This window comes from Scyliorhinus torazame, chromosome 14 (assembly GCF_047496885.1).
Source record: "Scyliorhinus torazame isolate Kashiwa2021f chromosome 14, sScyTor2.1, whole genome shotgun sequence".
NCBI lineage: Eukaryota > Metazoa > Chordata > Chondrichthyes > Carcharhiniformes > Scyliorhinidae > Scyliorhinus > Scyliorhinus torazame.
Genome location: NC_092720.1, coordinates 8,984,045 through 9,005,399, shown reverse-complemented (window position 1 = coordinate 9,005,399; position 21,355 = coordinate 8,984,045). Strand labels below are relative to the sequence as shown.

The following is a 21,355-nucleotide window of genomic DNA, read 5'->3' as shown; positions in this document are numbered from 1 at the left end:
GGGGTAAATTGTCCATGTGGTGGGGTTAATTGTACACGTGGGGGGGAGGGGGGTAAATTGTACACGGAGCGAGGGGTGTAAATTGTCCACGTTGGGGGGGGGAGTGGGTAAATTGTCCACATGGGGGGAGGGGGGAAATTATCCACGTGGGGGGGAGGGGGGTAAATTGTCCACGTTGGGAGGGGGTAAATTGTCCACGGGGGGAGGGGCGAAATTGTGCACGGGGGGGGGATAAATTGGCCACCTGTGGGGGGGAGGGGTGTACATTGTCCATGAGAGGGGTAAATTGTCCACGTGGAGGTGTCAATTGTACACGTGGGGGGGTGTAGATTTTCCATGTCGGGGGGGAGGGTGGGGAGTGGGTAAATTGTCCACGTGGGGGGAGGGTGGGTAAATTGCCACGTGGGGGGGGGTAAATTGTCCATGTGGAGGGGTAAATTGTACGTGCAGGGGGGGTGAGGGTGGTAAATTGTCCACTGGGGGGGGGTATATTGTCCACGTGGGTGGAGATTGGGTAAATAGTCCATGTGGAAGGGTAAATTGTCCACGAGGGGGAGGGGGTAAATTGTCCACGTGGGGGAGGGTGGGTAAATTGTCCATGTAGCGGGGGGGGTAAATTGTCCACGGGGGGAGGGGGTAAATTGTCCATGGGGGGACGGGTGGGTAAATTGTCCATGTGGGGGGAGGGGGGGAGTGGGTAAATTGTCCACGGGTGAGGGTAAATTGTCCACAGGGTGGGGTAAATTGTCCATGTGGTGGGGTCAATTGTACACGTGGGGGGGGCAGGTGTAAATTGTCCACGTTGGGTGGGGGGGGGTAAATTGTACACATGGGTGATGGTGGGTAAATTGTCCACGTCGTGGGGCGGGGGGTAAATTGTCCATGTGGAGGGGTCAATTGTACACGTGGGTGGGGGGGGTGGGGGTAAATTGTCCACGTGGGGGGTCAATTGTACACGTGGGGGGGGGCAGGTGTAAATTGTCCACGTTGGGTGGGGGGGGTAAATTGTACACATGGGTGATGGTGGGTAAATTGTCCACGTCGTGGGGCGGGGGGTAAATTGTCCATGTGGAGGGGTCAATTGTACACGTGGGTGGGGGGGGTGGGGGTAAATTGTCCACGTGGGGGGTCAATTGTACACGTGGGGGGAGGGTGGGTAAATTGTCCGCGGGGGGGGTCAATTGTCCGCGTGAGGCGGGGGGGTAAATTGTCCGCGTGAGGCGGGGGGTAAATTGTCCGCGTGAGGCAGGGGGGGGTAAATTGACTACGCGGGGAGTGGGTAAATTGTCCACGTGGGGGGGTAAATTGTCCACGTCGTGGGGGGGTCAATTGTACACGTGGGGGGGGGTAAATTGTACACGGGGGGGGGGTAATTTGCCCGCGTGGGGGGGGAGGGGGGAAAACTGTCCATGTGGAGAGGTCAATTGTACACGTCGGGGGGGGGGTAAATTGTCCATGTGGGGGGGGTAGATTGTCCACGTGGGAGGGTCAATTGTACACGTGGGGGGGCGTAAGTTGTACGTGAGGGGCAGTGGGTAAATTGTCCATGTGGGGGAGGGGGTGTAAATTGTCCACGTGTGGGGGGAGGGGGCTAAATTGTCCACGTTGGGGGGAGGGGGGTAAATTGTCCACGTGGGGGGGGAGGGGGGTAAATTGTCCATGGGGGGGTAAATTGTCCATGTGGGGGGGAGGGGGGTAAATTGTCCATGGGGGGGGTAAATTGTCCATGTGGGGGGGGGTAAATTGTCCACGTGGGGGGGGTGGGTAAATTGTCCATGTGGAGGGGTAAATTGTACGTGCAGGGGGGTGAGGGTGGTAAATTGTCCACGTGGGGGAGGGGGGTCAATTGTCCACGTGGGGGAGGGGGGGTAAATTGTCCATGTAGGGGGGGTAAATTGTCCACGGGGGGAAGGAGGGGTAAATTGTCCACGGGGGGGAGGGGGGGTAAATTGTCCATGTAGGGGGTGTAAATTGTCCACAGGGGGAGGGGGTAAATTGTCCACATTGTGTGGGGTGGGCGGGTAAATTGTGCATGTGGAGGGGAGGGGGGGGGAGTGGGTAAATTGTCCATGTGGGGGGAGGGGGGGTAAATTGTCCACAGGGTGGGGTAAATTGTCCATGTGGTGGGGTAAATTGCGCACGTGGGGGGGAGGGGTGTAAATTGTCCACGTTGGGTGGGGGGATAAATTGTACACATGGGGAGGGTGGGTAAATTGTCCACGGCGTGGAGGGGTCAATTGTACACGTGGGGTGGGGGGTGTAAATTGTCCACGTTGGGGGGGAGTGGGTAAATTGCCCACATGGGGGGGAGGTGGGTAAATTATCCATGTGGAGGGGTCAATTGTACACGTGGGGGGGGAGGGGGGGGAAATTGTCCACGTGGGGGAGAGTGGGTATATAGTCCACGTGGAGGGGTCAATTGTACACGTGGGGGGGGGGGAAGGGGGTAAATTGTCCACGTGGGGGGGGGAAGGGGGTAAATTGTACGAGGGTGGTAAATTGGCCACGTCGTGGGGGGGGGGGGGTACATTGTGCACGTGGGGGGGGAAGGTTGTAAAGTGTCCACGTGGGGGTGGGGTGAGTGGGTAAATTGTCCACGTGGGGGGGGGAGGGGGGTAAATTGTCCATGTGGAGGGGTCAATTGTACACGGGGGGGGGGGAGAGGGGGTAAATTGTACGTGGGGGGGAGGGTGGGTAAATTGTCCACGTGGGGGGGGTAAATTGTTCACGTGGGGGGTGGGGTAAATTGTCCATGTGGAGGTGGTCAATTGTACACGTGGGGGGAGGTGTGTAAATTGTCCACGTGGGGGGGGGGTAAATTGTCCACGGGGGAGGGTAAATTGTCCATGTGGAGGGGTCAATTGTTCATGTGGGCGGGGGGAGGGGGCAAATTGTCCACGTGGGGTGGGAAGCTGGTAAATTGTACACGTGGGGGGGGGCAATTGTACACGTGGGGGAGAGCGGGGTAAATTGTACATGTGGGTGGGAGGGGGGTAAATTGTCCATGTGGAGGGGTCAATTGTACACGTGGGGGGAGAGTGGGTAAATTGTTAATGTGGAGGGGTCAATTGTACACGGGGGGGGGGGGGTAAATTGTCCATGTGGAGGGGTCGATTGTTCACGTGTGCAGGTGGAGGGGGTAAATTGTCCACGTGGGGTGGGAAGGTGGTAAATTGTACACGTGGTGGGGTCAATTGTACACGTGGGGGGCGGGGGGGTAAATTGTCCATGTGGAGGGGTCAATTGTTCACGGGGGAGGGGGTCAATTGTCCATCTGGGGGGAAGGGTGTAAATTGTACATGTGGGGGGGTAAATTGTACACGTGGGGGGGAGGGGGTAAATTTTCCATGGGGGGGAGAGTGGGTAAATTGTTAATTTGGAGGGGTCAATTGTACACGGGGGGGGGGGGGGGAGGAGGGAGGTAAATTGTACACGTGAGGGGGGTAAATTGTCCACGTGGGGCGGGAGGGGGGAAAATTGTCCACGAGGAGGAGGGTGGGTAAATTGTCCGCGTTGGGGGAGGGGTGTAAATTGTCCACGTGGGGGGGGGGAGGAGGGTAAATTGTCCATGTGGAGGGGTCAGTTGTACACGTGGGGGGAGGGGGGTAAATTGTACACGGAGGGAGGGGTGTAAATTGTCCACGTTTGGGGGGGGGGGAGTGGGTAAATTGACCACCTGGGGGGGTAAATTGTCCACGTTGGGAGGGGGGTAAATTGTCCACAGGGAGGGGGCATAAATTGACCACTTGTGGGGGAAGGGGGGTACATTGTCCATGTGGAGGGGGTCAATTGTACATGTGGGGGGGGGGTGTAAATTGTCCACGGGGTGGGGGAGAGGGTGGATAAATTGTACACGTGGGGGGGGGGGTAAATTGTCCACGTGGGGGGAGGGTGGGTAAATTGTCCACGGGGGGGGGGGAGGAGGTAAATTGTTCACGTGGGGGGGGGGTAAATTGTCCATGTGGAGGTGGTCAATTGTACACGTGGAGGAAGGGGTGTAAATTGTCCACGTTGGGGGGAGGGTGGGTAAATTGTACACGTGGGGGGGGTCAATTGTACACGTGGGGGGGGAAGGGGGTAAATTGTCCATGTTGGGGAGGGTAAATTGTCCATGTGAAGGGGTCAATTGTTCACGGGGGAGGGGGTAAATTGTCCACGTGGGGTGGGAAGGTGGTAAATTGTACACGTGGGGGGGGTCAATTGTACACGTGGGGGAGAGGGGGGTAAATTGTACATGTGGGGGTGAGGGGGGTACATTGTCCATGTGGAGGGGTCATCTGTTCACGTGGGCGGGGGGGGGGGTAAATTGTCCGTGTGGGGGGAAGCGGGTAAATTGTACATGTGGGGGGGTAAATTGTACACGGGGGGGGGAGGGGGGTAAATTTTCCACGTGGGGGAGAGTGGGTAAATTGTTAATGTGGAGGGGTCAATTGTACACCGGGGGGGGTCAATTGTCCTTGTGGAGGGGTCGATTGTTCACGTGGGCGGGGGGGGTAAATTGTCCACGTGGGGTGGGAAGGTGGTAAATTGTACACGTGGGGGGTCAATTGTACATGTGGGGGGGAGGGGGGTAAATTGACCATGTGGGGGGGTCAATTGTTCACTGGGGAAGGAGGTAAATTGTCCATGTGGGGGGGAAGGGGGTAAATTGTACATGTGGGGGGGGTAAATTGTGCACAGGGGGGGGGTAAATTTTCCACGTGGGGGGGGAAGAGTGGGTAAATTGTTAATGTGGAGGGGTCAATTGTACATGGGAGGGGGGGGTAAATTGTACAGTGGGTGAGGGTGGTAATTTGTCAACGCGGGGGGGGTGGGTAAATTGTCCACAAGAGGGGGGGTAAATTGTCCACGTAGGGGAGGGAGGGGGGAAAATTGTCCACGAGGGGGAGGGTGGGTAAATTGTCCACGTTGGGGGGAGGGGGGTAAGTTGTCCATGTGGGGGGAGGGGGGTAAATTGTCCATGTGGAGGGGTCAATTGTACACGGGGGGAGGGGGGTCAATTGTACACGGAGCGAGGGGTGTAAATTGTCCACGTTGGGGGGGGGGTAAATTGTCCACGTGGGGGGGAGGGGGGGTAAATTGTCCACGTGTGGGGGAGGGGGGTAAATTGTCCACGTTGGGAGGGGGTAAATTGTCCACGGGGGGGGGGGGATAAATTGGCCACTTGTGGGGGAAGGGATGTACATTGTCCATGAGGGGGGTAAATTGTCCATCTGTAGGGGGTCAATTGTACACGGGGGGGGGGGTGGATACATTGTACACGGGGGGGGGGGTAAATTGTCCACGTGGGGGGGAGGGTGGGTAAATTGTCCACGTGGGGGGGAAGGGTGGGTAAATTGTCCACGTGGCGGGGGAGGGGGGTATATTGTCCATGTGGAGGGGTCAATTCTCCATGTGGGGGGAAGGGGGTAGATTGTACACGTGGGGGTGGGGGGGTTATTTGTCCACGTTGGGGGAGGGGGTAAATTGTCCACGGGGGGGGGTAAATTGTCCACATGGGGGTGAGGGGGGTAAATTGTACACATGGGGGAAGGGGGGTAAATTGTCCACGTTGGGAGGGGGTAAATTGTCCACGGGGGGGGGGGGATAAATTGGCCACTTGTGGGGGAAGGGATGTACATTGTCCATGAGGGGGGTAAATTGTCCATCTGTAGGGGGTCAATTGTACACGGGGGGGGGGGGGGGGGTGGATACATTGTACACGGGGGGGGGTAAATTGTCCACGTGGGGGGGAGGGTGGGTAAATTGTCCACGTGGGGGGGAAGGGTGGGTAAATTGTCCACGTGGCGGGGGAGGGGGGTATATTGTCCATGTGGAGGGGTCAATTCTCCATGTGGGGGGAAGGGGGTAGATTGTACACGGGGGGGTGGGGGGGTTATTTGTCCACGTTGGGGGAGGGGGTAAATTGTCCACGGGGGGGGGTAAATTGTCCACATGGGGGTGAGGGGGGTAAATTGTACACATGGGGGAAGGGGGGTAAATTGTACATGTGCGGGGAGGGGGGTAAATTGACCACGTTTGGGGGGGGGAGTAAATTGACCGTGGGGGGGGGGCGGGTAAATTGTCCACGTTTGGGGGGTAGAATTTCCACGTGAGGGGGGGGGGGATTGTCCACGTGGGGGGGGGAGAGGGGTTAAATTGCCCACTTGGACGGGTAAATTGTACACGTGGGGGTGAGGGGGGGGTAATTGTCCACGTGGGGGGAGGGTGTAAATTGTCCACGTGGGGGGAGGGGTTAAATTGTCCACGTGCGGGGGGGTAAATTGTCCACGGGGGGGAGGGGGTAAATTGTCCACGTTGGGGTGGGTAAATTGTCCACGTGGGGGGCGGAGGTGGTGTAAATTGTCCATGTGGGGAGACGGGGGTAATTTATCCACGTGGGGGTGGGGGTGTAAATTGTCCATGTGGGGGGCGGGGCAATTTGTCCACGTGGGGAGAAGGAGGTAATTTCTCCACGTTAGGGGGGAGGGGGTAAATTGTCCACGTGGGGGGGTGAGGGGGGTAAATTGTCCACTGGGAGGGGGTAAATTGTCCACGTTGGGGGGGGGGAGATAAATTGTCAATGAGGAGGGAGGGGGCAAATTGTCCATCTGGAGGGGGGGGTAAATTATCCATGGTGGGGGGGGCGGGAAGGGAGTGAATTGCCCATAGAATTTACAGTGCAGGAGGAGGCCATTCGGCATACCGAGTCTGCACCCAGTAACCCCACCTAACCTTTTTTGGACACTATGGGCAATTTAGCTTGGTCAATCCACCTAACGTGCACATCTTTGGACTGTGGGAGGAAACCGGAGCACCCGGAGAAAATCCACGCAGACACGGGGAGAACGTGCAGGCTCCGCACAGACAGTGACCCAAGCCGGGAATCAAACTTGGGACCCCTCGAACTGTGAAGCAACTGTGCTACCTTGCTGCCTGTGCTCCCATCTGGAGGGGAGGGGGGTTAAACTGTCCATGTGGGGAGGGAGAGGAGGATAAACTGTCCATATTGGGGGGGGAGGGGGGAGGATAAATTGTCCATGAGGTAGGGGATAGTTGTCCATTTGGGGGTGAGGGGGTGTAAATTGTCCATGTGGGGGAGGGGGCAAATTGTCCATGTGGGGGAGGTAAATTATCCATGTGGTGAGGGAGGGAGTAAATTGGCCATGTGGTAGGAGGAAGGGGGTAAATTAATATTAGCAATCTTTATTTTCACAAGTAGCCTTACATTAACACTGCAATGAAATTACTGTGAAAATCCCCTGTGGGGGGGTAAATTGCCCATGTGGGAGGAGGAAGGGGTAAATCGTCTATGTGGGGGGGGAGGGGGGGGAAATTGTCCATGTGGGAGGGAGGGGGGTCAACTGTCCATGTGGGCGAGGGGTAGTCAACTGTCCATGTGAGGAGAGGGTCAACTCCATGGGAGAGGGGAGTGAGGGCGATCAACTGTTCATGTGGCGGGTGAGGAAGGGAGGGATCAACTGTCCTTAAGGTGGGAATGGAGGGGGGGCAACTGTCCGTGGCGGGGGGGTCAACTATTCATCTGGGGGGGGCAGTGGGGGTCGCCTGTCCATGTGTGGGGGGAGTAGGGATCAACTGTCCATGAGGGGTTAACACTGTTGCTTCACAGCGCCAGGGCCCCGGGTTCGATTCCTGACATGGATCACTGTCTGCGGAGTCTGCACATTCTCCCTTGTCTGTGTGGGTTTCCTCTGGGTGCTCCGGTTTCCTCCCACAAATCCTGAATGGCGTGCTGTTAGGTGAATTGAACATTCTGAATTCTCGTACCCGAACAGGCGCCAGAGTGGCGACTAGGGGATTTTCACAGTAACTTCATTGCAGGGGGGGTGGGTACCGGAGCAATAGGTCAGAAGGTGAAAGCATTGAGGGAAAACGAGGGAATAAGGCCAGTATGGCTCTGAGGAAGAACAGGCAGGGAGATGTTGCCGTAAACAGCGGGTCTGGTGGCCTGAAGTGCAAGAAGTATTACGGGTAAGGCAGATGAACTTAGAGCTTGGATTAGTACTTGGAACTATGATGTTGTTGCCATTACAGAGACCTGGTTGAGGGAAGGACAGGATTGACAGCTAAACGTTCCAGGATTTAGATGTTTCATGTGGGATAGAGGGGGATGTAAAAGGGGTGGCGGAGTTGCGCTACTGGTTAGGGAGAATATCATAGCTGTACTACGGGAGGTCACCTCAGAGGGCAGTGAGGCTATATGGGTAGAGATCAGGAATAAGAAGGGTGCAGTCACAATGTTGGGGGTTTGCTACAGGCCTCCCAACAGCCAGCGGGAGATAGAGGAGGAGATAGGGAGACAGATTTTGGAAACGAGTAAAAACAACAGGGTTGTTTTGATGGGAGACTTCAACTTTCCCAATATTGACTGGGACTCACTTAGTGGTAGGGGCCTGGACGGGGCAGAGATTGTAAGGAGCATCCAGGAGGGCTTCTTAAAACAATATGTAGACAGTCCAACTAGGGAAGGGGCTTGACTGGACCTGGTATTGTGGAATGAGGCCGGCCAGGTGGTAGAAGTTTCAGTAGGGGAGCATTTCGGAAACAGTGACCACAATTCAGTAAGATTTAAAGTGCTGGTGGACAAGGATAAGAGTGGTCCGAGGGTGAATGCTAAATTGGCGGACGGCTAATTATAACAATATTAGGCGGGAACTGAAGAATCGAGGTTGGGGGAGGACGTTTGAGGGTAAATCAACATCTGACATGTGGGAGACTTTCAAATGTCAGTTGAAAGGAATTCAGGACCGGCATGTTCCTGTGCGGAAGGAGGATAAATACGGCAAATTTCAGGAACTTGGATAATGAGAGATATTGTAGGCCTCGTCAAAAAGAAAAATGAGGCATTTGTCAGGACTAAAAGTCTGGGAACAGACTGAGCCTGTGTAGAATATAAGGAAAGTAGGAAGGAACTTAAGCAAGGAGTCAGGGGGGCTAAAAGAGGTCACGAAAAGTCATTGGTAAATAGGGTTAAGGAAAATCCCACGGCTTTTTACACATGCATAAAAAGCAAGAGGGTAGCCAGGGAAAGGGTTGCCCACTGAAGGATAGAATCGTATGTGTGGAGCCAGAGGAAATGGGCGAGGTACTAAATGAATACTTTGCATCAGTATTCAACAAAGAGAAGGAATTGGTGGATGTTGAGTCTGGAGAAGGGTGTGTAGATAGCCTGGGCCACATTTAGATCCAAAAAGACGAGGTGTTGGGCGTCTTGAAAAATATTAAAGTAGATAAGTTCCCAGGGCCTGATGGGATCTACCCCTGAATACTGAAGGAGGCTGGAGAGGAAATTGCTGAGGCCTTGACAGAAATCTTTGGATCCTCACTCTTCGGGTGATGTCCCGGAGGACTGGAGAATAGCCAATGTTGTTCCTTTGTTTAAGAAGGGTAGCAAGGATAATCCACGGAACTACAGGCCGGTGAGCCTTGAGTCAGTGGTCGTGTCTCACTGACCTCATAGAGTTTTTCGAAGAGGTCACAAAGATGATTGATGCAGGTAGGGCAGTGGATGTTGTCTATATGGACTTCAGTAAGGCCTTTGACAAGGTCCCTCATCGTAGACTGGTATAAAACGTGAAGTCACACGGGATCAGGGGTGAGCTGGCAAGGTGGATAAAGAACTGGCTAGATCATAGAAGGTAGAGAGTAGCAATGGAAGGGTGCTTTTCTAATTGGAGGGCTGTGACTAGTGGTGTTCCTCAGGGATCAGTGCTGGGACCGTTGTTGTTCGTAGTATATATAAATGTTTTGGAGGAAAATGTAACTGGTCTGATTAGTAAGTTTGCAGACGACACAAAGGTTGGTGGAATTGTGGATAGCAATGAGGACTGTCAGAGGATACATCAGGATTTAGATCGTTTGGAGACTTGGGCGGAGAGATGGCAGATGGAGGTTAATCCAGACAAATATGAGGTAATGCATTTTGGAAGTTCTAATGCAGGTATGGAATATACAGTGAATGATGGAACCCTCAAAAGAGTATTGCCAGTCAGCGAGTTCTAGGTGTGCAGGTCCACAGGTCACTGAAAGGGGCAACACCGGTGGAGAAGGTAGTCAAGAAGGCATATAGCATGCTTGCCTTCATTGGCCGGGACATTGAGTATAAGAATTGGCAAGTCATGTTGCAGCTGTTTAGAACCTTAGTTAGGCCACACTTGGAGTATAGTGTTCAATTCTGGTCGCCACACTATCAGAAGGATGTGGAGGCTTTAGAGAGGGTGCAGAAGAGATTTACCAGGATGTTGCCTGGTATGGAGGGCATTAGCTATGAGGAGCATTTGAATAAACTCTTGTTTGTTCTCACTGGAACGAGGGACGACCTAATAGAGGTCTACAAAATTATGGGGGGCATAGACGGAGTGGATAGTCGGAGGCTTTTCCCCAGGGTAGAGGGGTCAATTACTAGGGGGCATAGGTTTAAGGGGCAAGGTTCAGAGTAGATGTACGAGGCACGTTTTTTTACACCGGGTAGTGGGTGCCTGGAACTCGCTGCCGGAGGAGGTGGTGGAAGCAGGGACGATAGTGACATTTAAGGGGCATCTTGACAAATACATGAATAGGATGGGAATAGACGGATACGGGCCCAGGAAGTGTAGAAGATTTTAGTTTAGACGGGCAGCATGGTCGGCACGGGCTTTGAGGGCCGAAGGGCCCGTTCCTGTGCTGTACTTCCTTTGTTCTTTGTTGTTCTTAATGTAAGCCTACTTGTGACAATAATAAAGATTATTATCCATGTGGGGGGGTGGGAAGGAATCAACTATCCATGTTGTGGAGCGGGGACTCAGCTGTCTGGGGGAAGAGGTGGTTTATCTGCCCATTAGTGGCTTTTCACAGTAACTTCATTGAAGCCTACTTGTGACAATAAGCGATTTTCATTTCATTTCATTAGTGGGGAAATCAATCGTCCATGTGGTGGGAGGGGGTGGCAACTGACCATGTTGGGGGAGAATGGGGATTCAACTGTTCATATTGGGGGAAGGGCGTATCGACAAATTGTGTATTGTGGGGGAAGTAGGGGTAACAACTGGCTGGGGGAGGAGGGAATAAATTAAATGTCCATGGAAGGGAACTTCATTGTCGGAGAGGATGGCAAAAAAACTGTCCATGTGAAGTGAGGAGAGCAAAATAAACTGTCCATGCGCAGTGAGGAGAGCAAAATAAACTGTCCATGCGCAGTGAGGAGGGGTAAATAAACTATCCATGCGCAGTGAGGAGGGGTAAATAAACTGTCCATGCGCAGTGAGGAGAGCAAAATAAACTGTCCATGCGCAGTGAGGAGGGGTAAATAAACTGTCCATGCGCAGTGAGGAGGTAAATAAACTGTGCAGTGAGGAGGGGTAAATAAACTATCCATGCGCAGTGAGATGGGGTAAATAAACTGTCCATGCGCAGTGAGGAGGGGTAAATAAACTGTCCATGCGCAGTGAGGGGTAAATAAACTGTCCATGCGCAGTGAGAGGTAAATAAACTGTCCATGCGCAGTGAGAGGTAAATAAACTATCCATGCGCAGTGAGGAGGGGGTAAATAAACTGTCCATGCGCAGTGAGGGGTAAATAAACTGTCCATGCGCAGTGAGGGGTAAATAAACTGTCCATGCGCAGTGAGAGGTAAATAAACTATCCATGCGCAGTGAGGAGGGGGTAAATAAACTGTCCATGCGCAGTGAGTCGGGGTAAATAAACTCCATGCGCAGTGAGGAGGGGGTAAATAAACTGTTCCTGCAGAGTGAAGAGGGGTAAATAAACTGTCCATGCGCAGTGAGGAGGGGTAAATAAACTGTCCATGCGCAGTGAGGAGGGGTAAATAAACTGCGCAGTGAGGAGGGGTAAATAAACTGCGCAGTGAGGAGGGGTAAATAAACTGTCCATGCGCAGTGAGTCGGGGTAAATAAACTGTCCATGCGCAGTGAGGAGGGGGTAAATAAACTGTCCATGCGCAGTGAGTCGGGGTAAATAAACTCCATGCGCAGTGAGGAGGGGGTAAATAAACTGTTCCTGCAGAGTGAAGAGGGGTAAATAAACTGTCCATGCGCAATGAGGAGGGGTAAATAAACTGTCCGTGCGCAGTGAGGAGGGGTAAATAAACTGTCCATGCGCAGTGAGGAGGGGTAAATAAACTGTCCATGCGCAGTGAGGAGGGATAAATACACTATCCACGCTCAGTGAGGAGAGGGGTAAATACACTATCCATAAGCAGTGAGGATGGAGTCAACAAATTGTCCATTTTGGAGAGAGGAGTGGTTAATACACTCCGTGGGGGAGGATGGGGTAAATCAAGTCCAGGGGAGTAAACTGTCCATTCTGGGGGGGGGCTGGGTGATGAATAAAATATCCATTGCAGGGAGGGGCTGCAAAATTCACATCAGGGTCGGCAAATAAACTGTCCATTGTGGAGGGAGGAGTGAATAAGCAGCGTTGTGCGAGATGGCGGGAAGGGGGGAGGGGAGTAAATGTGTTGTGACCATTGTCTGTGTGGAAGGAGGGTTGCCGGGTTGGTGAAAGGGCTACGTCCCTCTGAGGTTGTGCGGAACTGAGTAATCATGACCACTGGGAATACAGTGGCCTCCTGGGACACCTCCAATCTGAGCAAGTATATTAATTTGAGATGGTCTGTATTTTCAGTCCCACCTCTTGTGTGCCACTGGATGTTGTAGAATATAAAAATGTCAGTGCTGAAATGGGGCAGAGTCCTCCATCTTTGCTGTATGATGTTATAAATCCACTTCACTGTATTTTTTTGGTACAGTTAGTGAGTATAGATCTTATATAATATAATACTCTTTATTGTCACAAGTAGGCTTGCATTAACACTGCAATGAAGTTGCTGTGAAAATCCCCTAGTCGCCACATTCCGGCACCTGTTCGGGTACACCGAGGGAGAATTCAGAATGTCCAAATGACCAAACAGCCCGTCTTTCAGGACTTGTGGGAGTAAACCGGAGCACCCGGAGGAAACCCACGCAGACACGGGAAGAACGTGCAGACCCACACAGACAGTGACCCAAGCCGGGAATCGAACCTGGGTCCCTGGCGCTGTGAAGCAACAGTGCGAACCACTGTGCTACCGTGCCATTCTAGAAGCACAATGAGTGACTGCATCATCGAGGGTGATAGTAAGCCACAGTGGGACTGGTGGGGGCATTGCCAATTAGCCTTGAAAATCGGGTGACGGATGAGAAAATGAGGCAGTGTTTCATTCAATCTTGTTTTCAAATTGGTCGAACTTGTTTCATCCAACAGCCGCGGAGCTCTGAGTTACCAGAAACTCATCTGGTTTTTCCTTTTTGGTTGAGATAGGTTTTAAAAGCTACATAGTGTGATACTTTGCATTTTTGTTTTGCCATTGTTTGATGAAAAAGCTTTCCCCTCCAGTATCTCCACTGAAACGCAAGGACCATGGATGTCGACCTAGATTTCCAGACCGGAGATGCTGGGGCATCTGCCACCTTCCCAACACAATGTTCCTCTTTGCGCAAAAATGGATTTGTGGTTCTGAAAGGGCGCCCCTGCAAGATTGTTGAAATGTCGACATCTAAGACTGGCAAGCATGGGCATGCCAAGGTGTGTAGTCATCTTCAGTGTCCTGAATACTGTAATCCAGTTAGCAGAATTTGAATATTAATATTCGTGTTGACTTTTCCCCTCTCCATCTTGTCTCCCCTTTTCTATGAATCTGCACACTTTGCTAGTTTTAAGGTACCGCCCTCAAATGGTCTTTCAGTGTGAAAGTAAATTTGAGTGGCATGGCTGTCTCATTAATTGGAGGAACAGCATTGCTTTGCCTGATGTTCTTTCAGAGATGTGTTTTTGAAGATCAGGGTCTTTGGATAACGGGCTTTGTTTTTTCCTATCTAACCTGGAGAATTGTTAACCCACTGTTAACCTCAGGAACTAAATCTGCTCTGCAGTGACCCGTGGTTGGGCATGTTGACCCATCAGAAAGGGGTTTTTGTTGTGTTTTTCAAGTACTTCGCTCTGCAAAGACCGAAAAAACTCACTTGGATTTGACAAGAATAATTCCGGTATAATAGTTTAAATGGCTGAGACCATAAGACGTAGGAGCAGAATTATGTCACTTGGCCCATCGAGTCTGCCCCGCCATTCAATCATGGCTGATATTTTCTCATCCCCATTCTCCTGCCTTCTCCCCATAACCCCTGATCCCCTTATTAAGCAAGAGCCTATCTCTCTGTCTTAAAGACACTCAGTGATTTGTCCTCCACAGCCTTCTGCGGCAAGAGTTCCACCGATTCACCACCCTCTGGCTGAAAAAATTCCTCCTCATCTCTGTTTTAAAGGATCGTCCCTTTAATCTGAGATGGTGTCCTCTGGTTCTAGATTTTCCTACAAGTGGAAACATCCTCTCCACATTCACTCTATCCAGGCCTCGCAGTATGCTAGAGCTGTTGGGGAGGGTTTAAACTAATGTGGCAGGGGGATGGGAACCGATGCAGGAAGTTGGAAGGTAGTAAAACAGGGACAGAAACAAGTAAGGGGGAAAGTGTAAGGCAGAGAAGCCATAGTCAAAAAATCAAAAAGGGTGACAGTACAAGGTACAGTGACTGAGGGGAGCTCAGTGAATAGGCCCAGTAATACTAAAAGGAATAAAACAAGTAAAAACATTAATGGTAAGCGACGCGGAGGGTTGTTACATGAAGATATGGGTTCAACGACAAGGAAAATTAGGAGAAAAGTTAAGAGGAAATATAACTTGGGAGAGGTTACTGATGGTGGTGTTAAGATTCAAAACGGAGGTAAAAAAGCCAACATAAGTGTACTTTACCTGAATGCTCGTAGTATTCGGAATAAGGTAAATGAGTTGATGGCACACATCATCGTGAATGACTATGATTTAGTGGCCATTACTGAAACATGGTTAAAGGATGGTCACGACTGGGAGTTAAATATCCGAGGGTATCAAACTATTCGGAAGGACAGAGTGGATGGTAAGGGAGGTGGTGTAGCTCTGTTATTTAAGGATGACATCCGGGCAATAGTAAGGGATGACATCGGTGCTATGAAGGATAAGGTTGAATCCATTTGGGTGGAAATCAGGAATAGTCAGGTGAAAAAGTCACTGATAGGAGTAGTCTATAGGCCACCAAATAGTAACATTATGGTGGGGCAGGCAATAAACAAAGAAATAACGGATGCATCTAGAAATGGTACAGCAGTTATCATGGGGGATTTTAATCTACATGTCGATTGGTTTAACCAGGTCGGTCAAGGCAGCCTTGAGGAGGAGTTTATAGAATGTATCCGCGACAGTTTCCTGGAACAGTATGTAATGGAACCTACAAGGGAATAAGCAGTCCTAGATCTGGTCCTGTGTAATGAGACAGGATTGATTCATGATCTCATAGTTAGGATCCTCTCGGAAGGAGCGATCACAATATGGTGGAATTTAAAATACAGATGGAGGGTGAGAAGGTAAAATCAAACACTAGTGTTTTGTGCTTACACAAAGGCGATTACAATGGGATGAGAGAAGAACTAGCTAAAGTGGACTGGGAGCAAAGACTTTATGGTGAAACAGTTGAGGAACAGTGGAGAACCTTCCAAGCGATTTTTCACAGTGCTCAGCAAAGGTTTATACCAACAAAAAGGAAGGACGGTAGAAAGAGGGGAAAATCGACCGTGGATATCTAAGGAAATAAGGGAGAGTATCAAATTGAAGGAAAAAGCATACAAAGTGGTAAAGATTAGTGGGAGACTAGAGGACTGGTAAATCTTTAGGGGGCAACAGAAAGCTACTAAAAAAGCTATAAAGAGTAAGATAGATTATGAGAGTAAACTTGATCAGAATATAACAACAGATAGTAAAAGTTTCTACAAATATATAAAACAAAAAAGAGTGGCTAAGGTAAATATTGGTCCTTTAGAGGATAAGAGATTTAATAATGGGAGATGAGGAAATGGCTGAGGAACTGAACAGGTTTTTTGGGTCGGTCTTCACAGTGGAAGACACAAATAACATGCCAGTGACTGATAGAAATGAGGCTATGATTGGTGAGGACCTTGAGAGGATTGTTATCACTAAGGAGGTAGTGATGGGCAAGCTAATGGGGCTAAAGGTAGTCAAGTCTCCTGGCCCTGATGGATGCATCCCAGAATGCTAAAAGATGGCTAGGGAAATTGCAAATGCATTAGTGATAATTTTTTTAAAATTCTCTAGACTCTGAGGTGGTCCTGGCGGATTGGAAATGAGCAAACGTGACACCACTGTTTAACAAAGGAGGTAGGCAGAAAGCGGGTAATTATAGGCCAGTGAGCTTAACTTCGGTAGCAGGGAAGATGCTGGAATCTATCATCAAGGAAGAAATAGCGAGGCATCTGGATGGAAATTGTCCCATTGGGCAAACGCAGCAGGGGTTCATAAAGGGCAGGTCGCGCCTAACTAATTGAGTGGAATTTTTTGAGGACATTACCAGTGCGGTAGATAACGGGGAGCCAATGGATGTGATATATCTGGATTTCCAGAAAGCCTTTGACAAGGTGCCACACAAAAGGTTGCTGCATAAGATAAAGATGCATGACATTAAGGGTAAAGTAGTAGCATGGATAGAGGATTGGTTAATTAATAGAAAGCAAAGAGTGGGGATTAATGGGTGTTTCTCTGGTTGGCAATCCGTAGCTAGTGGTGTCCCTCAGGGATCAGTGTTGGGCCCACAGTTCACAATTTACATGGATGATTAGGAGTTGGGGACCAAGGACAATGTGTCCAAGTTTGCAGACGACACTAAGATTAGTGGGAAAGCAAAAAGTGCAGAGGATACTGAAAGTCTGCAGAGGGATTTGGATAGGTTAAGTGAATGGGCTAGGGTAAGGAATACAATGTTGACAAATGTGAGGTAATCCATTTTGGTAGGAATAACAGCAAAAGGGATTATTATTTAAATGATAAAATATTAAAACATGCTGCTGTGCAGAGAGACCTGGGTGTGTGCTAGTGCATGAGTCGCAAAAAGTTGGTTTTCAAGTGCAACAGGTGATTAAGAAGGCAAATGGAGTTTTGTCCTTCATTGCTAGAGGGATGGAGTTTAAGACTAGGGAGGTGCTGCTGCAATTGTATAAGGTGTTAGTGAGGCCACACCTGGAGTATTGTGTTCAGTTTTGGTCTCCTTACTTGAGAAAGGAGGTACTGGCACTGGAGGGTGTGCAGAGGAAATTCACTAGGTTAATCCCAGAGCTGAAGGGGTTGGATTACGAGGAGAGGTTGAGTGGACTGGGACTGTACTCGTTGGAATTTAGAAGGATGAGGGGGCATCTTCTAGAAACATAAAATTATGAAGGGCATAGATAGGATAGATGCGGGGAGGTTGTTTCCGCTGGCGGGTGAAAGCAGAACTAGGGGGCATAGCCTCAAGATACGGGAAGTAGATTTAGGATTGAGTTTAGGAGGAACTTCTTCACCCAAAGGATTGTGAATCTATGGAATTCCTTGTGCAGTAAAGCAGTAGAGGCTCCTTCATTAAATGTTTTTAAGATAAATATAGATAGTTTTTGAAGAATAAAGGGATTAAGGGTTATGGTATTGGGGCGGAAAGTGGAGCTGAGTCCACAAAAGATCAGCCATGATCTCATTGAATGGCGGAGCAGGCTTGAGGTGCCAGGTGGCCTACTCCTGCTCCTAGTTCTTATGTTCTGATGTATCTTGTACGTTTCAATAAGATCCCCTCTCATCCTTCTAAACTCCCAACGAGTACAGACCCAGAGTCCTCAAACGTACCTCATACGACAAGTTCTTAATTCCAGGGATCATTTTTGTGAACCTCCTCTGGATCCCTTTCCAAGGCCAGCACATCCTTCCTTAGATATGGGGCCCAAAACTGCTCACAATACTCCAAATGGGGTCTGACCAGAGCCTTATACAGCATCTGAAGTACTTCCCTGGTCTTGTATTCTAGCCCTCTTGACATGAATGCTAACATTGCATTTGCCTTCTTAACTGCTGACTAAACCTGCACATAAACCTTAAGAGAATCGTGAACAAGGACTCCCAAGTCCCTTTGTGCTTCTGCATAACCTCACACTTTTCCACATTGTATTTCATTTGCCACTTCATTGCCCACTCTCCTAGCTTGTCTCAAGTCCTTCTGCAGCCCCTTTGCTTCCTCAATGCTACCTGTCCCTCTACGGATCTTTGTATCATCTGCAAACTTAGCAACAGTGTCTTCAGTACCTTCTTCCAGATCATTAATGTATATTGTAAAAAGTTGTGGTCCCAGCACAGACCCCTGAGCCACACCACGAGTCACCGGTTGCCATCCTGAAAAAGACCCCTTTATCCCCACTCTCTGCCTTCTGCCAGTCAGCCAATCCTCTATCCATGCCAGGATCTTACCCTGAACACCTTGGAAATGTTTAAACACTGCATTTTTTCAAAAATAAATTTAGAGTACCCAATTCATTTTTTCCAATTTAAGGGGCAATTTAGCGTGGCCAATTCACCTAGCCTGCACATTTTTTTAGCGTTGTGGGGGCGAAACCAACGCAAACACGGGGAGAACGTGCAAACTCCACACAGACAATGACCCAGTGCCGGGATTGAACCTGGTACTCGGCGCCATGAGGCAGCAATGCTAACCACTGTGCTGCCCAATACTGCATTTTGATCTGAAATATTTGTGGTGTTCTCCTGATTGACCATGACAAATTAAAGTGAACAATCCTTGGGGGCCCACTGAGTTGCAAAATGGAACTTAAAAGGTATTAAACGTAGATTTGAATGGTAAAGCTTCATTTGAAGTATGTTTTGTGATCAGTTTGTTTTACTGATGTGTTTTTCACTATCTGAATCTTACAGGCAAGGCTGCACCTATTGCCTTGCCCCAGTAGCCCTGAGTCATTGATTAATCACCTTGGATCACTGGTGATGGTTTGAAACAGTGGAGTAACTTGCTAGGCTGTTTCCACCTTCAAGCAGATGCTTGTGACCTCGCCCCCATAGAAACACATCCTGAAGGCCTGATGAATTTGAATCTCTCAATTGTTGTGAATACAGTGATCATGATTGTGTGTGTGTATTGTATGGAAATAAATAAATTAGACTGGTGTGGGAATGGAGTCACATACAGCTTGCATGTCCTTGCATGTTAAATGTGCCAAGTAACATTGGTACAGCATCGAATGTTACATGCTGTATTTCCTGTTGTATTTCTTCCCAGGTTCACATGGTTGGTATTGATATATTCACTTCAAAGAAATATGAAGATATCTGCCCTTCTACCCACAATGTTGATGTCCCCAATGTCAAGAGAAACGATTATCAGGTGAGCTGCTGTAATTAACTGAAAAATGTGCTATTTTATTTGTTTGTGGGATGTGGCTGTCGCTGGCTGGGCCAGCACTTATTATCCATTCCTAATTGCTGTGGAACTGGAGTCATGGGCAGACCAGACAGGGTAAGGATGGCAGATTTTCATCCCTGAAGGTTTTTATAGCAATCAACAATGTGTTTCATTGTTAGACTTTTAATTTCAGATTTTTAAAAATTGAAGTGGTGATTTCACCACCTGCCGTGGTGGGGGGGGGGGGGGGTTCGAACCTGTGTCCCCAGAGGATTACCCTGGGTCTCTGGATTACTAGTCCAGAGACATCAGCACTATGCGACTGCCACCTCTGATACCAATGTCTCCCAAGGAGACCAGTGTATGGGTTGCTGCCTAGTTGTACTAAGCCATGGTTAATTGTTCTTGCTCATGTGCTTTTTCTGTTTAAATGTTATTACCTATAGGAGATGATGATTTACATTTACATTCCACATTACAAGAAGGCTGTGGTCACAGTGGAGAGGGTACAGAGGACATTTATGAAGATAATACCAGGATTGGAGAATTTTAGCTTTGGGCCAAATGGCCTTCTGCTCCTACATCTTATAGGAATGTTTGGAATGGCTGAGGTTGTTTCATAGATTATCATAGAATTTACAGTGCAGAAGGAGGCCATTCGGCCCATCGAGTCTGCACCGGCTCTTGGAAAGAGCACCCTACCCAAGATCAACACCTCCACCCTATTCCCATAACCCAGTAACCCCATCCAACACTAAGGGCAATTTTGGACACTAAGGGCAATTTATCATGGCCAATCCACCTAACCTGCACATCTTTGGACTGTGGGAGGAAACCGGAGCACCCGGAGGAAACCCACGCAGACACGGGGAGGATGTGCAGACTCCGCACAGACAGTGACCCAAGCCAGAATCGAACCTGGGATCCTGGAGCTGTGAAGCAATTGTGCTATCCACAATGCTACCGTGCTGCCCTTTCCTTTGCAGCAGAGGAGATTGGGAGGATTTAATTGACGTATACAATTGAGTTGTCTAAATTGTGTGGAAAAGAAGGATCTATTTCCTTTAGCAGGGAAGTCAGAAACCGGGGACACAGATTTAAAGGGCAAGTCAGAAGAATTAGAGGGGAGTTAAGAATGCTTTCGCCCAGGTGGTGATGGGGCCTGGAACTCACTGGCTGAGGGATGGTAAAGACCCAACTCTCTGCATTTAAAACAAAGATGCACTTAAGTTGCTGTAATGTACAGGGTTATGAACCAAGAGCTGGAAAGTAGAATTAGGAAGGATACTCTTTTTTTTTCAACACAAATTCAATGGGCTGAATGGTAGAAAATGTACAGTAGAGAATGAGACAGGCTGGGAATTGAGTCATTTGCAATTTGGTAATTAAATTGTAAACTGATTTTTCACATGTAGGAGGTGAACTGGGTCAACCATTGAGAAGGAGATGCTGTATTATGGTATGAACTTGAGTTGCTGTGTACAACGGCTGCGATTACTGCACTGGGTGATGTTTCAACTGTTGTATTTTTCTAGTTTTGTGGAATTGCACAGTCTTGCTTGAAATATCCCGTATGGGGTGATGTTTTACTGTTTCTTGCACATGTAATTCTTAGCTGCTGGTTTGGCCTGGCCAGTGGAAAGCAATTCAGATCGTCTGGCGGGATAGCGACCCAAACTGTTAAATTGTGGAAATACAGAGAAACATTCCATCCATCGCAGACATCAAATCCTGAGGCAGGCTGGATTTACTTTGGGGGTGGGAAAGAGTGCGTTGTGATGATTGAATTTTAGATGGTTCAATGCTCTGAACATTCTTGTATTCAAATTGAGTTTGCAGCTTGCTCACCTCATTCTGGGCAGCAGCGGGGCAACAAAATTGGACTTGGCCTCTTTTGTTGAGCAGAAGAAAGGTTGTAATCCTCATCAATGAGTTGTGTGGTAAGTGGGTGTATGCATGTTGTTTGTTTACCTGTGCTCTAGGGCAGTCCTTTCCGACCTTTTCAGTAACATGGCAAACTTCAATGAGACAAACAATTCCACGGCGCGCACACTTAGACTGGTGGG

General features: G+C 49.5%; 1 protein-coding gene across 2 annotated transcripts in view; it reads left to right on the top strand.

Moving 5' to 3' along the window:
* The window catches only part of LOC140389510 (eukaryotic translation initiation factor 5A-1-like), a 37,576-nt gene that overhangs the window by 7,132 nt on the left and 9,089 nt on the right, over positions 1-21,355 (top strand). For both annotated transcript variants that reach the window (XM_072473659.1, XM_072473658.1), the window contains exons 2-3: positions 13,372-13,560; positions 19,167-19,271. In XM_072473659.1, the coding sequence (XP_072329760.1) occupies positions 13,396-13,560; positions 19,167-19,271 (270 nt within the window). In that variant the 5' untranslated portion in view covers positions 13,372-13,395. The remainder of the gene's footprint in view (positions 1-13,371; positions 13,561-19,166; positions 19,272-21,355) is intronic.